Consider the following 17,549-nt stretch of genomic DNA (forward strand, 5'->3'; position numbering starts at 1 on the left):
TTGGTTCTTTTTGTATAATGCTGTATATAAGGGTCAGAAAAGAATAATAAAAGTGTCTAGATTTTTTTTAAAAATACTGGAAATAGACTTACCTTGTAATTAGAAAAAGTCAAATTATCTGATATTTTAAGAGACTGTGTGACTTAAACACAGAGCCACGAAGGTCTGCAGGTGCCTTCTGTACCATTTAAATTTTTTTTATTAACCATTCTTTATCAATATCAGGACAGTTGTATCACTTTGAAATGTCTTTACTAAATGACACCCTTTAAGAAGCTAAAATAATTTTTGTTCAGAAATTAGGAATAATTTATTGTATGAAAGAATTGCATTTTTGAGCATTTTTGAATAAATTAATAGATGCTGACAAAAAAATTAGTGGATCATCTTTGACCTATTAAGGACGAAATGCCCACTGGACACCATTGTCAGCATTCACTGGTGATTGGTCATGTGCTTTCAACTATGTTACTTAATGTTTCTCTCCCTCTTTTCCAGGCAGTAAACATGAGGATGGCACACAGAGTGACTCAGAGAATGCACTGGGAGAGCAGCTCAGTGGCAGGAGGGTATTGCTGCAGGAGCATTACAGAGGAAGGCAGGGTGTGCAGAGGACAGAAGGGCCTTTCTGTGGGAGGGAAGATCTCTTCCAGCAAAAACCATCATATGCAGCTAAAAAGATGGCACCAGTAGGGAGTGAAGTTAGCAAAAGAGCTCACCATTCTTCGCCACAGAAAGCCAACGTGCCCAGAGAGCAAAGCACTGGGTCTCAAGAGACTCCAAACAGGGGACATATAGATGACCAAAGTGACAGAGGGACCTACACAATTGAGCTGGAAAATGGCAATGCTGAGGAGGAAGAGGCCAGGCGTATGATTGATAAGGTAGACTTACAGAAGCGTAGAAACTATGCTTTCTCATGTGGTTGAAGATGTCAAAATTGATAGACTTTGAGCCCTTTGTGAAATGGCAATGACTGGTCAGTTTCTGATATGCAATAATAGGAAACTTTGCTAGGAAACTTTCCTAGCAATGACGATCACACACTAGTCTGATGAGAAAACAAGGCAAAACACTCACAAGCTGCTGTCCTTCTCTGTAGCTCGACTGTTTCTTCTGACAAGTGCTTTCTAAACAGCTAATTAAGTACTTTCACTGGCTTTGGCCACGCCTCACTATTTAGCAGATCGAAACCAGGCAGTCCCGCGATAGGCAAACGCAAAACCAAGCGCCACTTTCAGCACGTATTAACCAGGGTAAGACACACACAATTTAAACCAAAAAACTTTCCTAGCAATGACGATCACACACTAGTCTGATGAGAAAACAAGGCAAAACACTCACAAGCTGCTGTCCTTCTCTGTAGCTCGACTGTTTCTTCTGACAAGTGCTTTCTAAACAGCTAATTAAGTACTTTCACTGGCTTTGGCCACGCCTCACTATTTAGCAGATCGAAACCAGGCAGTCCCGCGATAGGCAAACGCAAAACCAAGCGCCACTTTCAGCACGTATTAACCAGGGTAAGACACACACAATTTAAACCAAAAAACTTTCCTAGCAATGACGATCACACACTAGTCTGATGAGAAAACAAGGCAAAACACTCACAAGCTGCTGTCCTTCTCTGTAGCTCGACTGTTTCTCCTAGCGTCACAACAGCTGTTAATTTTGTTGTGGTAGTAGGATGTTTTAGCCGTGAAGACATTTGCAGAGAAGGAAGAGAGGAGAGACTGATACACACTGAGGTCTGTAGAGTTTCTTGATTTCTGCCATTTCCTCTCTGCAGCCCTGAGTTTAGAGCGATGTTCACGGAGAACCTCAGACAGCCAGGGGGCAGATGGGGCAGTGCGTGCTGGTCTAGACAACAGTGGGCAAAAGTTGTCCAAGCAAGATGTTAAAGTGGAGCAAAGAGTGTCCGTAGCGCTGTTCGTGTCCAGAGCAGAGAACTGAGAGAGTGCAGGAAGTGAGGATGAAACCACAGAAGATAGGCGAGATGGAGAGAGTGAGCGTAGGTTCCGTCGAAAGGTGACCTGCGTTGGAGTGTGAGGCACTTCAGGAGTAAGTGCTAGGTTAGCAGTAATGAGGAAGTGGTCTGAGGTGTGCAGTGGAGCAACTGAAGAGTTGTCCACAGAGCAACAGCGCGTGTAGATGAGGTCCAGTTGGTTGCCTGATTTGTGAGTCGAACTTTTAGCCTGATTTGTGAGTCGAACACATCCAACTTTTAGCCGTGAAGACATTTGCAGAGAAGGAAGAGAGGAGAGACTGATACACACTGAGGTCTGTAGAGTTTCTTGATTTCTGCCATTTCCTCTCTACTTTCTCTTCTCTTCTTAATCCGCCGCCACCACCTCCTCCATCGACTCTTACAGCGGACGACTTTGCAGTTTTCTTCACAAATAAGACGAGATCCATCAGCGGCCAATTCTCCACACCGCAGACTGAGGACAACTTCACAATGACCGATGCACACTCTTTCTCCTCCTTCTCCCCACTCTCAGAGATGGACGTCTCCGAACTTCTCCTGTCCAATCATCCAACTACTTGTCCACTTGATCCGATCCCCACTCACCTCCTTCAAGCGATCTCTTCTTCAGTCATACCTTCGCTTACTCACGTTATCAACTCCTCTCTTCACTCTGGAACATTTCCCTCAGCATTCAAGCAGGCTCGGGTAAGCCTACTGCTCAAGAAACCATCTCTAAATCCAGCGCTGCTTGAAAACTACAGACCAGTATCCCTTCTTCCATTCATTGCAAAGACACTTGAGCGAGCTGTGTTCAACCAGTTTTCTATGTTCCTTGTACAGAACAACCTCCTGGACAGCAACCAATCTGGCTTCAAAAGTGGCCACTCAACTGAGACTGCTCTGCTCTCGGTTACTGAAGCCCTGCGACTAGCAAGAGCAGCTTCAAAATCCTCGGTACTCATCTTACTGGACCTTTCTGCTGCTTTTGACACTGTTAATCACCAGATTCTCCTGTCCACCCTCAGAAAGATGGGCATCTCTGGAACAGCACTCCTGTGGGTTAAGTCCTACCTCTCTGACAGATCCTTCAGTGTGTCTTGGAGGGGTGATGTTTCAAAGTCACACCACCTTGCTACTGGGGTTCCTCAAGGCTCAGTACTTGGACCACTTCTCTTCTCAATCTACATGACATCATTAGGATCTGTCATTCAGAAGCATGGCTTTTCTTATCACTGCTACGCTGATGACACCCAACTCTACCTCTCATTCCAACCAGATGACCCGACGGTAGCTGCTCGCATTTCAGCCTGTCTGAGTGACATCTCTAGCTGGATGAATGACCATCACCTTCAGCTTAACCTTACGAAGACAGAACTCCTGGTGATTCCAGCTAACCCATTGCTTCATCACAACTTCTCTATACAGCTGGGCTCATCAACCATTACTCCTTCGAGGACAGCTAGAAACCTAGGAGTTGTGATGGATCATCAGTTAAGCTTCACAGACCACATTGCTACAACTACCCGGTCCTGCAGGTTTGCCTTATACAACATTAGGAAGATTAGACCCTTCCTGTCAGAGCAAGCAACCCAACTTCTTGTCCAAGCTCTTGTTCTCTCCAGACTGGACTATTGTAATGCTCTCCTGGCGGGCCTTCCTGCATGTACTGTCAAGCCTCTGCAATTGATCCAGAATGCAGCAGCGAGGGTTGTCTTCAATGAGCCAAAGAAAGCTCACGTTCAGGTTACACTGGCTACCAGTAGCTGCTCGCATCAAATTCAAGGTACTGATGCTAGCCTACAAGACGACCACTGGCACGGCACCAACTTACCTAAACTCATTGGTTAAATCTTATGTGCCCTCCAGAAGTTTGCGCTCTGCAAGTGATCGACTCCTTGTGGTACCATCCCAAAGAAGTTCAAAATCACTCTCAAGGACCTTTTCCTGGACTGTCCCCAGCTGGTGGAATGACCTCCCAATCTCAATTCGTACAGCTGAGTCTTTACTCATTTTCAAGAAACAGCTAAAGACTCATCTTTTTCGCCTGCACTTAACCAACTAACACTAGCACTTTTCCTTTTCTTGTCTTTTAATTAAAAAAAAAAAAAAAAAAAAAAAAAACACCTACCTATGCGTTCTATACTAGACTAACTGAGACTTGTCATGGCACTTGTATACTGTTGTTGTTCTCTTGTTGACCTGACTGCTTCTATTGTTCTCATTTGTAAGTCGCTTTGGATAAAAGCGTCTGCTAAATGATTAAATGTAAATGTAAATGTATAATGATGCTGAATGTGTTCTGTTTTAGGTTTTTGGGGTGGAGGATAACCAAGCCCTGACTAAACTGCGTTTTCCAAAACACCAGAGAGATAGAGAAACCATCTGTCCAAGATCTGGAGCCATGGAAACCAGACAAGTTGGCTATGTTGGTGCAGAGGTGAATTAATAATAATTGGCATACTTTTCTAGAGATACTATAAATTCCTTGAATGTAATCTGTAAAGACCATCAATATCAGTTTCAAAAGACACTATGGCTGCATCCGAAAACTGAAAAATGCTGCCTTCGGAGGAAGGAAGGCATCAAGGCACGTCCGAATTCAGTGTTAGCTTCAGTTCCTGTCTCCTGAGATGCCTTCATCTGACCGATTTTTAGATGTATCCTTTGCTGCCTTTGATATCCCACAATCCTGTGCATTCCATTCTGTGACAGTTAAGCCAAAAAAATAAAGACTGTAAATATACGAAATATATGAAATATATGAAATATATGAAAGTAATGAAATATCCACTTAGTTATCACCAAAGCTCTCTATGTTTTGCTGTAGATCATTAAATCATTGCTCTGCCTCAGAAGCCTGTCTAAATTTCATGTGCTGTATTGCAAAAACGCTGCCTGCAAAGTCATTCCTGATACGGCAGCATTTTCGGATGCAGACTATGTAGACTTCTTGGAAACACAAAGCTTTTTAAGTGGTCTCTATTATTTGTTTCTCAGATAAAAAAAAAAAGAAAGAATAAAATTTACTGTCCATTCTTATTTTAAGGTGCTACCAGATGATTTGGTTGTAGTAGGCGGTCCAAGGTGGGTCTCACAATGGGCAAGTTTGGCTGCAAATCATATTCGGAAGGATCCTGAGGGATCCGGGGCTGAACCCACCATGCTTTCCAAAGAAGAAAAAGGTTCAAGGGCTGTTAAACATCTCAGAAGACACTTTGGTTTTAAATTACAGTTTGATTTTGATGATTTTCTTTTGTTTCAACAGCTGATATCAGTGCATCTGAACTTAAAAGAAGGGCCCTCCCGCAGCTCCCCTCTGAAGACTCTGCTATGGATCCACTGGCTCCTGAGGGCACACGGAGCCAATCCAGTCAAAAAGTCCCTTCATCAGAGAAACAGGATCTAGAACTTCAGGAGAAAGTAGATCAGAACAACAGAATCTCTAAAACTGGGCAAAGAGTTTCAGGAATGGCCACGGCTAGGACAGACGTAGATCGGTCCAAAGCGAACAAGCCAACTCCGCCCAGAATCCTGAGTAAAGTTGGTAAACAAGGAGCTCAAGCTAAACGTATCGAGAAGAAACAAGATGATGGGAGAAGAAAGAAAGGAGATGAGGACCGAGAGAAGACAGGGAAGCCTCTACTAAGGCAAGAGAGCTTTACAGTGGAACGGCCGACTGCTAATGTTCCTCTAGAGCTCATACCTTGCATTGATGGGCCCACTGCCCACCAGCCCAGGGAAATGGGAGTCATCAATGAGGGCATTGATGCTGCCACCATGCTAAAAGACTCAGAGGCTGTGGCTGCTTTTTTGGAAACCACTTTATCAGACCTTGCAGATCCACCGAGCTACTCTCTGGAGGGGTCTGTCTCACCTGAATCTGACATTGATACGACAAGCACAGTCAGCCAAGCTGGAGGACAAAGAGGAAGTAAAACAGCCCAAAGGAAACGATCAGCCGGAGGTGCAGGCCGTGAAACAACCAATAAAAACACTAGTGCCAACGAAAGAAAAGCCAAAGCTCATCCTTCTTGCTCAGCTAGCTCCAGGGCTTGGACGTCGCTCGACCTGACAGATGATGACTTGAGCTCTTCTCTTACCCAGGATGCTTTAGTAAAACGACCTCAGGGCCAGGGTCAAAATACCAATTCTAAGGCAGAGCCAACAAGTGGCAAAAACAGAGGACCAAAATCGACTGTAGCTCCTGCACAGGCCATCTCTAAACCAACCACCCTTCCACGGCCCAGACCCACACGGTCTTCCCTTCTTCGCCGTGCCCGACTGGGCGAATCCTCTGACACTGACCTGGCTGATGTTGATCGCATGTCTGTTGCTTCAGAGGCCTCTACCGCCAGTTCTGCATCGAGGCCTTCAGCTGGGTGCAGGACTCTCTCTAGGATTGAAGCGCTTGCTCAGCCACGCAGGCCACGTGTCGGCTCTCCTTCTGCTCGCAGTGACTCAGAAGCTACATCAGGCAAGATCAGGGGCTTTGTCTCTCGCCCTGCCCCGGAGAGTGCACTGCGGCTTGGTCTCCGCTCTACAGTGGCCTCTTCCTCTGTAGCGGTCCCCAGAGCAAGAGCTAACAGCGCTTCCAAACTGCCCGATAAGTGTCCTGGTACTCCATATGTTCAAAGTACACATGCAGGTCAGACCTTTGGGTAAAAATTTATTAGAAAGTATAATTGGCAGAAAATGTTTCAATTAAAACAATCTTGTTTTGTTATACGTGTTCCGTATAGCTGGTGGAAGGTGGCGCCGGGTACCTATTGAATACGCTTCTACCTCAGAGGATGAGTATGGCTCTAACCGTCACCCCACTCAACACACTCGCCCGCGTCCAGTTGCTCCACGGGTGACCCGGGTTGGGGGTTCAGCCCCTGCAACACCCAGCCCTGGAGGCATCTCCATGTTGCGACATCAGTCTAGCAGAGAACAGGATGATTACATGAGAGACTGGACTGCCCACAGTGAGGAGATCGCCAGGTAATAGCTAACCGCCAGTGTCAGGCAAGCTACTCAAAAATATAGCAAGCTAAGCAACAAACTTCAAAAATTTGATAAGCTAAGATGAAGCTTGCCTTTAGAACTAGCTTCCATTGCCTACAACATTGAAGCAACTTCATATTCTGTACTATATTTAAAAATGCCTGTTTATAAAAAAAAAAAAAAACATGCCCAACAGTGTAAAAATATATATTGCAATTTATATCCTGTTCTCCTCTTTCCTCTCCAACTACCACTATAGCATTTTCATCTTTAGTGATGCTACTGCCCATCACTGCTTATGTCTTAAAAAGTCTTATCAGCTAACTTTTATTACAAGCAAAATCTACTTATACAATGAATTGATCAAGTTAATTAATGATGTAGTAAATTTATTAGATCATAATTTTTTTGTATTCGTTTGATTGTTACAGAATCAGTCAAGACCTGGCTAAGGATCTGGCCATGTTGGCACGTGAGATCCATGACGTTGCTGGAGAGATCGACTCCGTTAGTCCTTCCTCTGCTCCCGCAGCTTCAGTGAGAATACAACAACATCCTTACCCGAGCCTTCCATATTTATATGGACCATTTAATTATTTGGTGCTTGTAGAGATCTATATCAATACATATTGACAAGTCTGTGAAGGTCTTTGGTTTTGCATGGTGTGCACTGTTCACAGAATTAATTCAGTAGTTAATTAAATGGGTGCTGGCATGTTGATGGTTTAAGAGATCATGATTCAATCAGTGCTGTTATTTTGAGACAATAGGACATGCATGTGGACATGCTTTGACAGTAGTATGTAAACACTGGATTTTTAGATTTTATTTGACCTTTTTAATATAGAAAATTACTAAATATTATTGCAGTGTGTAATCAGTGATATAAGCAATCATCTTGCTGCCTCTCTCAGGTTGAGAACCGTGTGTTTGATGATGTTCTGGGCAGCGCTCCAGAGATCAGTGGCAGAGGTGTGGAACTAAGACATCGCGGTGCTATCAGCAGTCAGGATTCCCGCGCCATCCGCCGCAGGACCTGGAGCAGAGAGGAGGTAAATCTTCTGAATCTCAGAAATCTTACAGCTTGTACCCTGTTCGTTAATATCATGTTTAGACTGTATCTGTTACTGGAAGTTCTGATTTATTTTGTTACTTATGTTCCACAAGAGGGCGCTGTGCTTATTTTATTTTATTTGTTTTATTTAAAAAATTTTGTCATAACAGAAAGTGGAATCTTAACATGTGTCTCGGAATGTATCTTATTTCTTATAGTGAGAGCATAACAAAGGTGCCACTCTCTGCTCATTCTGCATTCACAGGGTGTACTGGACAGTTTGCTGTTAGCATCAGTCTCCCAGCTCTCAGCAAAAATCAAACAGGCCATGGAAAAGACAGCCAACAAAATCAGGTATACTGCTCTTTGACCTTGACTTGATATGTTTTTAAACAAGTGTACAACATTTATGTTTTAGTTTTGGAAGGTCTTTTGGAAGGCCATACATTTGATTTATTACTGTTCATGCAGGATTTTATTCAAAGACAAGGATCGAAAGTGGGAGGAGATTGAAAGCAAACTGCAGGCAGAGAATGAGATGCCTCTCCTCAAGACCTCTAATCAGGTGAGAAGAAAATATTTTACAACAATGGTAAAATAAAATATTTATTTATTTCAAGATATATATTTATGTATTCTTAAATAGCCCCCCCCCCCCCCCCCCAAAAAAAATCATTTTAGATAAGAGCATCTTTAAAGTGAATAAATGTACTTTTTTAAAGTAGAGGATTTGCATAGGTTTTTTTTTTTTTTTTTTTTTGGAAAGAAATGAATTATTCGTCCATTGACTGTGAAGCTGTCCTGATTTTTTGTCAGATTTCATAGTTCATACATCAGAGGATCTCTCAGCTTTATTAGACTGAGCTTTTGACTCATGGTTTGTCACAGTTCAGATTAGGTTTGAGGCGCACCACCTCTGCTCAGTGACAGGCCAGTAAATCTAATGCTGTAAATGCAGGCGGGCCTGAACTGAACTCTTGGAACTTCTGAAATGAATAAGCTGTTAAGCAGTGGAGGAGCACAAAAACCATGATGACCGAACGCTGAAAGAAAATAAAATCAAACATTCTCAATTTACAGTGCTATGATATTTATATGAGTTTGACCAAAATCATGACTATGTTAAAAGTTAATTTGCTTATAACTAAGTTCTGGCAGCATATGATGGTTTTCTATTGAGTCTTTTTTATCTGATCACTCTCAGGAGATTTCTTCCATACTCCAGAATCTGAAAAGAGTGGAACGACAGCTGCTAGGTAAGCAGTTCCTACTTTTAATGTCTGCCATGCAACATCCTCCTGAGACCCAACAAAAAAGAGTTTTTGGTATTTAGTGTCATTATACTGTAACTTTGTGTACTAATAAGATGTGCAAATAAAAAGTGTTTTTGTTATATAAATAGGTAGACTGTAATAAACCTTTTCCTTTTTTGAAAGTGTTTACTCGAAAATCTGCAAGCGTTTTTTTTCTGCTTTCTCTGTAACAATTTACCAAGTGAGCAGGTGTATGATGCCTAGTGTTATAAAATCTGTTCAGATTTTAAGTCATGCAGTTTATTCCAGCATTTAGAGAACTTTATTTGGCATCATTTCCAAAGCACTACATTTATTATTATTACTAAAATCTACCATTATCTACCGTTCAAAAGTTTGGGGTTGGAAGAAAAGTTTGGATTATTTAATGTTTTTTTTTTCTTACTTCATTTATTTGATCAAAAATACAGTAAAAACAATAATATTGTGTAACAGTATTACAACTGTTTTTTGTTTGAATACATTTTAAAATTTTATTTATTACTGTGGTGGTAAAACTGAATTTTCAATAGCCATTGCTCCCATTCTTCAGATAATGTTTCTGAAACTTTGTTTTGGGCTTACTTTTTCTTTTGCCCTTTTCTATGCACAATAGTACGACCGCGTTTTAGTGCCATGTTAAAAAAAATACAAATATAGAATAACGCAAAATATTACGAGAATAAAGTCAAAATGTTTCGAGAATTAAGTCTTAATAGGCCTACTACAAGAATAAAGTCGAAATGTTACGAGAATATATTTTCACATATATGGAATTTTCACAAAGAAAACAGTTTAATTTAATGAATTGTTTCACATAAATACAGCGATCTGATCATTAAAGAGCTTGAAAAACACATTGTAAGACACATAATTTGTGTTTCACTATAAAACTGATTTTGAAAGCTGAGACATTAAAAGCACAAATCTTATTGCTATCGGGTGGCTGGCGCACTACAAATAACGAATGCAATGAAAGATATGAAATATTATTTCCAAGCATACTGTCCCCGCGACTATGACAAATGGTATGATTCCTGATAATAATCCCACATATATTTGTAGTGTATACAAAAAATGCGTTAAATAAGAGAGCTACAGCGCCCCCCAAAGAAATGTCGATTGGGTGTGTGAGCTGATGTTAGGATAAAAAGTTGTTCCTGTTTAGTCTGTTCATAAATATCATATTCTTGATATTAAGCTATTTCCAAAAGTCTTTAAAATTGACTCTTCCTCATCCCAGTAAGATGATGCGGCCGCTCGGACGCAACAATATTCAAATCAATTCCGGTGGCCTGCAACTTCTCCCGGTGCTCTCAATCCGGGACATTTACATGCGCAATAAAGGCCTACTCTCAAAATAATATAACTTTAATTTCTACTATTTAAATTCTCGAAACATTTAAACTTTATTCTCATAGTATTACGACTTTATTCTTGAAACATTTCGACTTCATTCTCGAAGTATTTCGGGCCCTATAATACATCCGGCGCAATGCGACAAAAGGCTTCCGTAGCAAGTGTGTTTGCTACAGTAGTTTCAGTCCGGTGTGGTGAGAAATCCAGTCCCCCCGCGAAATCGAGTCCGCTTAGGACCAAGGCGGTAGCTGTTTTAAATGCCTGATCAAAAGTTATTATCGCGATAACTTGTTGTATGGCTAATCGGAGCTGCGGTAGCTTGTTGTTTCAAGCTAAAATAATTTAGTAAAAGCAATATACAGAATGTAATCGATCAAAATGTTTTTTAAATGTCATAAAACTAGCAACATCTCATAAATAATGCATTGTAATTAGTTTTAATATTCGGTTACTAGAACGCCTCAGCACAGCTTTTGAATATATTTTCCAGTTCTAAAATAATAATAATAATAATAATTCAGTTGTGATGACTAAAACACGTTTAGCCCACAAATTCAGAAGATTGTGGGATAGTAGAAAGATAATTATTAATAAAACGAACCTACGTACAATATATATATATATATATATATATATATATACACACACACACAATATTTTCAATATTGTAATAAGTACTTATGTTGTTATATATGGTTTTGCTTACAAGCAGTTCATGTATTGCAATTGCTGATTGTATATTATTTAAGAAACTATTGTTTTCAAAGAAAATCATACAGCAATCATCACACTACATAAATTCATTATGATGACAGAAATTACAATTGTAATTGACTTTAACTCATATAACACAGTACATAAAATAGTACAACAGTTACTTGTACTATTACAAATCAGTAATAGTAAGTGAATAATGGCTGTTTGTGCACTGAAAGTAACTAAAATACAGCTAGTTTATAATTGTTAATTATGACTTGCAATTATAATATAATTCTACACATTTTTTTACATATAAATGTTCAAGCAATATGCACACTATCAATGTAAGACATTTATACATTTTTCAAAATGCATAACATTTTCAAAGAATCTTTACAGAAAGACATACTGTTGTGTCTATATGGTCAAAAACACCCTCACTGTTTTAATAGTTGGTGCTAAATGCATTAGTCGTCATACAGACAGCAAGCAAGCCAAAGGCAACGGTGGTTAATAAAGAAAAATCCGTAAGATGTCGATACTGGAGTAAAAAAACCTTTAGAGAAACCAGACTAACCAAAAACACTGGGGACCAGTTCTGCTCTGTATATTCAGTCTGAACATTTGGTACAATATCATTGGTAGTTGACAGTGTTACTGCATTGATTCAGCTGTAAGGTTAGAGGTTAATTGTGCCATGTACAGGCAGCAACATTGTTTTCTCTGTGGCCCAGGTGAGGCATGCAGTGGCAGTGAAGAGTGCTAAGGTGCAGTCATCCATTCATAAATTCTTGCTTTTTTGCTGAAACTGGAAACAGTTCATCCTATGTGAAGTCCATTGTGGAAGATTGGGGAATCATCAGTCTCAACGTAACTCGAGAGCGTCTCGGGACAGAGCTTCTGTGGTAAAGAAAAAATATAAAAATGTTTAGGAACTGTAATATAATAATTTTTTTTTTTCCTCTCTGCCTTTGTAATATACAGTATACAGTATGCTGGAAGACTTTCTTGACATCATACAGAACGGAATACAACAGAAGCAGGAAACATCAAAAATCACTGTTAACCGTAGAGCATCGGTTTACAATTCTTGCAAAAATCAAGTTATGATTTATGTGTATGTTGTTATAAAAACAATCAAACAGACGTAAATGTAATCTGTTAAACTCAGTCTATTTTGCATTCAAACATTGCTTTAAATAAAGAGACAGGTGATTTATTTGAGCAGAGCTTGTTTTCTGCCCCCACTATTAAAAAAAAAGAGAGAGAAATGTTTGATTTCACAACCTATAGCGCGTCGGCTATATACTAGCCTATGAAACATGTAATTTAAAGTACATAAATGGTCATTATAGCAAAGTTCAAACGACATAAATAAAAACGCGATTTAGCAGGAATTGTAATCAGGCGCTAAAAAATAATACCCATTAAATGTTCGTTGAGCCAATGGGATCACTCGGGGTCCTAAGCGGACTCGATTTCTCGGGCGGACTCGATTTCTCATGACACCGGCGCCGTTCGCATTTTCCCGTCCAGCGCCACGTCGTTTAATTAGCAAATGCATTTGCACCTATTTGTGCGCCCATTGACGTGCTGGTCTAAAAAAAGAGGTGTGTTAAGGCGCATTGATGGTGCAATGCTATTTTGAGGAGCTGAAAATAGACTGCGCAATAGACCAGCTCAAACCTGGTCTAAAGTCTGGCTCAATGTTTTTTCTTTGTTATTTGAAGATCGTGTTAGTATAGGTGGGTCCGCAACGCACTGCTTATTAAACACAGGGACGCAGAGCAGCACACAAACATGCCAAATATTAAAAATTAAAGGATTGCAATGCATAATAATTTTTTGTAGGCTAATTAAATATATATATATATATATAAATGCCTACATGTATAATGGATAGTCATCGCATGTATCAGAATGAGGCTATCTGCTCGCACACGAGCAGCTCCGTTTCATCTCGGAGACGCGTTCTATCTTTGCGATTGCCATGTTCCGCCGTGTAAATAGCAAATCCATCATGGCACAAACCTAACCGTGCGCTTTACACTTTTCGTTTAGATCGTATAATATGATAGGGCCCTACAACTTTATTCTTGTAATATTTCGACTTTATTCTCGTAATATTTTTACTTTATTCTCTAAACATTTAAACTTTATTCTTGGAATATTTCGACTTTATTCCCAAAGTATTTTGACCCTATTGTCATAATATTTTGACTTTATTCTCAAAATATTACGACTTTAATCTCATAATCTTATATATATATATATATATATATATATATATATATTGTATTATATTATAGTGTATTATAGGGCCCGAAATACTTCGAGAATGAAGTCGAAATGTTTCATATATATATATATATATATACATTTCAACTTCATTCTCGTAGTATATATATATATATTTATTTATTTATTAAATTAATTTTTTATGTGGCACTAAAGCGCCGTCGTATAATAGAGTAGCCTATATATAAATACTGTTCTTCTTTCTATAACATTTTCTTATTTGAGATGTCATATTTAAAGGCAATGGTCATAACTAAACCCCCATTTATTAAATTCAGTTAACACCAATGATCATGAGGCTATATCCTGAAACGTTAGATCCAAGGGTTGATTGTTTGTTTGTCTATTTATTATTTGACTGAATTGCCTTGGTAAATGACTATATATTTCAGCACAAGATACTCAATAAATATCTTTTTCTTCAACTTTCAATCCCCAGTGATTGATATAATGGTGGACCCTGATGGCACGTTGGATGCTCTAAGCAGTCTGGGTCTGACCAGTCCACTTATGGCTGAGAACAGAGTTAGTCCTGGCTCACAAGGTCCAGCTGGCAACCAGGCTGTGGACGTATCCACCAGTACGGCAACACTGCCCTCTGCCTACTCAGAGGTCGCAGAACGAGATCTAGGCCTGCAGGGGAAGAGCAAAGAGCAGCACACTGCCAAACAAATCTAAATTACTCTGAACAGTTTACACTGAGATCCTGAACTGGTTTCCAAAGGCCAGGTCAATGGGACTTTTATGTGAATAATGTGAGGAATGTTGTAAAACTTCCTATAAGGCATTGCATTTAAAAGTTTGCTTCATAAATTCTATATATCCATGGACGTATTTTCAGTAATTAAAGAAAATATTTTGAAATATCTATCAACTGTAACCTCCCGTATAGAATTACTGCACACAAGCATTAATTATTGTGAGTGTTCGTCTTAATAATCAGAAGTACTGTAGATGTGCCCAAAAAGATACTGACTGTTCAATGGGAAGTGCAATGTGAAAGTGTTAAGCTATGATTTACCCAAAACTGAGTTCATGCTGTGCATTGTCACATGTAACTCTTTACACAAAGGGTTCAAAATCATATCTCTTCATGCTCCAAACTGACCAGTTAAATGGTATTTTTTATTAGGAATGGCAACATAATATGTGATTTGTATTTCTCACATTAAGGCATCAGAAATTATTTGAGAAGCAAAGTGACACAATGTCCTGTGCTGTCTGTCACAAATATGCAGTGAGGATATCACAATATATATACTCTAAACCATTCAAACGTTTGGGATCAGAAAGATTTTATTTTTATGTTTTTGAAAGATGGATGCTCACTTAGACTGCATTTATTTAATCAAAAATACAGTAAAACTTATATAACATATTACAATTTAAAATAACAACAAATAAAATATTTTTACATGTAATTTATTCCTTTGATGGCACATTAAGTGTCACATGGATTTGATTCTCAAGAAACATTTCTTATTATATTTATGTTGAAAGCAGTTGTGCTGCTTAATATTTTTGTAAAAACTGTTCTACATTAGGGATTCTTTGATGAATTTATTTGAAATAGACATTTATTTGAAAGTAACAGTCTTTACTGTCACTTTTGATCAATTTAATGCATCATACCTGAGTAAAAGTGTTAATTTATTGAAGATAAATAAAAATAAATACATCTAACTGACCTCAAACTTTTCAACATAATAGTGTATATTTGAATACAAATAATGCAAACAATTTCATGGCTTTATTTTGGCATTATTATTAGGTGTGATCATGTTTGCACAGCAGTGAACCAAAAAACAATACTTGACATATTTTATTGAAATTATTGTATGCCAGTTTCTGCCAAATACTTAATAGGCCTGCTGTGTAATTAGATCTTTAGACACTGATGTTGACTAACTGAAAATTATTATCTAAAACGACAATATCACAGTTGTTTTGCTGCAGTGAATTTGTGATTTATGAGTCTGCTGATATGTCAAGACAAAGCGAAGCTGTGTATTACACTGGCGTTTATATTTTATACATTTTTTATTTTTTGCAGTCTTAGAAAACAACCCATATGTGAAGTGTAAAAATCAAGCATTGTTATTTGGACCAGTCCTTCAATTTGATCTTTAGCACTTAGATTATCTTTTGTAAACTGAATCATAAAACATCCCTCTGCATACCTTTAATTACCTAAGATTATAATGTTACTACCTGTAGTTCTTCTAACAGTTGCCACGTTCCACCAATGCCTTCTAAATATATATATATATATATATATATATATATATATATATATATATATATATATATATATAATAACAGATTAGGAATATAAAAGTTGTAGGAGCCAATAGGAGGGCCTGGATTCACCCAGATGTTAATCAAGCTTGTAATGTCACGAAGTGCCCATTATCAAGGTCAATGTCTGATGATGTTATTTTGCACATGCCAATGAATCAACCTGTTCAAATGAGTGTTGTGAACTGGGCACTTTTGACAGAGTGAAAAACGGCTCGTTTTATGTCAAATATCTTTGTAGGCCATCTGATTAGGTAGGTAGCATGGCAATTTTTCTCTCCTTTTAGCTTCCATCTGCCTCATACCAGTGGTGTTTACACATGAATGCAAAACAAATAGTGGTTTAATAAAGAAATTTCATATTACTCGACACTTGATGTCATAACCAGATTATTTATGTAAAATTCTCCAACCTGAGATTCTCCCTTGTTTAAAATAATTTATAAATAAATGAATTGTAAATTTTAAATATGTTTAATATACTGTGTATATATATATATATATATATATATATATATATATATATATATATATAATTATTATTTTACATGGGGGCTGACATGTTAAGACCATCGACTGCATATAGCTCATGGTTATTGGACAATTTCACTCGAAAAAAAAAAAAGAGGCTGACTGACTGCAAGTAGAGCATTTCAGCAATGGAATTTGTATCAATATATAATGGCATATGTATGTATAATTAACTAATTGATTTAAAATAATCAGATTATATACTGTACATAAATCATTAAACAGTTAAAACTGTCATATTGGAATGGGATAAATTACAGCACTTAAAGCTGCTTGCACTTAAAGCTGCTTTATCCTAATCTATCCCCTTTAAACACACACACACACACACACACACACACACACACAAACAGACGCACACACACACGCACACACACACACACACACACACACATGCACGCAGGCACACAGGCACACACACACACACACACACACACACACACATTTACTTCAAGGATAAGGCTAGACGGATTTGCACCTTGTGCTTTCTGAAGACTGTTAAAATAAATTATATTTAAAATCCCCTGAGGCTTCAGTTGAAGGAATGTAGTGCTGATATATACCACTCCTTAATCCTCTCTTTTGTTCTATTCTAGCCCTGTATTAAACAGAAAGGTGCTGGAGCAAAAAAGCCTGTTAACTGACTGACTAAGGCATACAGTATCTCATAGAGCTTTAGTGTACATTAAAAAGAGAAATATATACTGAAACGGACTGTGCTGAGGATGTTTTTTTTATTTTTATTTTTTATGTTTGTTACATAACAGCTTTTCCGCAGTGTTTGATAATCATGACAGATCAGTCAAACATCTGCTCAGGAAGACACGTCTCCCCGGAGGATTTCGGTTACAGAGAGGGACATTACATTTACATATTTTGTGCATTTGGTCGATGAGCTGTTATTGCTGAGGGTCTGATAGTGTTTCAGGAGAACAGAGAGCGGAAAAAAAGTGCTGAGTCATTGGTTTAATTATGCTAACGGACCGAGGGAAGTGGAATTAGTATTCATAGAGAGCATGTGGGAAAGACCTAAGTCTGAAAAAATTTGTTAGAAAGCAAAGTATAA

General features: G+C 38.6%; 1 protein-coding gene across 1 annotated transcript in view; it reads left to right on the forward strand.

Annotated features, from left to right (window-relative positions):
• LOC132152173 (centrosomal protein of 170 kDa-like) overlaps nucleotides 1–15,786 on the forward strand; it is a 29,342-nt gene extending 13,556 nt beyond the window's left edge. Inside the window, exons 9-20 of the mRNA XM_059560937.1 lie at nucleotides 499–884; nucleotides 4,275–4,403; nucleotides 5,013–5,148; nucleotides 5,232–6,611; nucleotides 6,706–6,949; nucleotides 7,384–7,489; nucleotides 7,867–8,004; nucleotides 8,272–8,360; nucleotides 8,478–8,571; nucleotides 9,211–9,262; nucleotides 14,094–15,186; nucleotides 15,228–15,786. Coding sequence (XP_059416920.1) covers nucleotides 499–884; nucleotides 4,275–4,403; nucleotides 5,013–5,148; nucleotides 5,232–6,611; nucleotides 6,706–6,949; nucleotides 7,384–7,489; nucleotides 7,867–8,004; nucleotides 8,272–8,360; nucleotides 8,478–8,571; nucleotides 9,211–9,262; nucleotides 14,094–14,332 — 2,993 coding nt within the window. The 3' untranslated portion in view covers nucleotides 14,333–15,186; nucleotides 15,228–15,786. The remainder of the gene's footprint in view (nucleotides 1–498; nucleotides 885–4,274; nucleotides 4,404–5,012; nucleotides 5,149–5,231; nucleotides 6,612–6,705; nucleotides 6,950–7,383; nucleotides 7,490–7,866; nucleotides 8,005–8,271; nucleotides 8,361–8,477; nucleotides 8,572–9,210; nucleotides 9,263–14,093; nucleotides 15,187–15,227) is intronic.
• The last annotated feature ends 1,763 nt before the right edge of the window (nucleotides 15,787–17,549 follow it).

The sequence above is a fragment of the Carassius carassius genome, chromosome 10 (assembly GCF_963082965.1).
Source record: "Carassius carassius chromosome 10, fCarCar2.1, whole genome shotgun sequence".
NCBI lineage: Eukaryota > Metazoa > Chordata > Actinopteri > Cypriniformes > Cyprinidae > Carassius > Carassius carassius.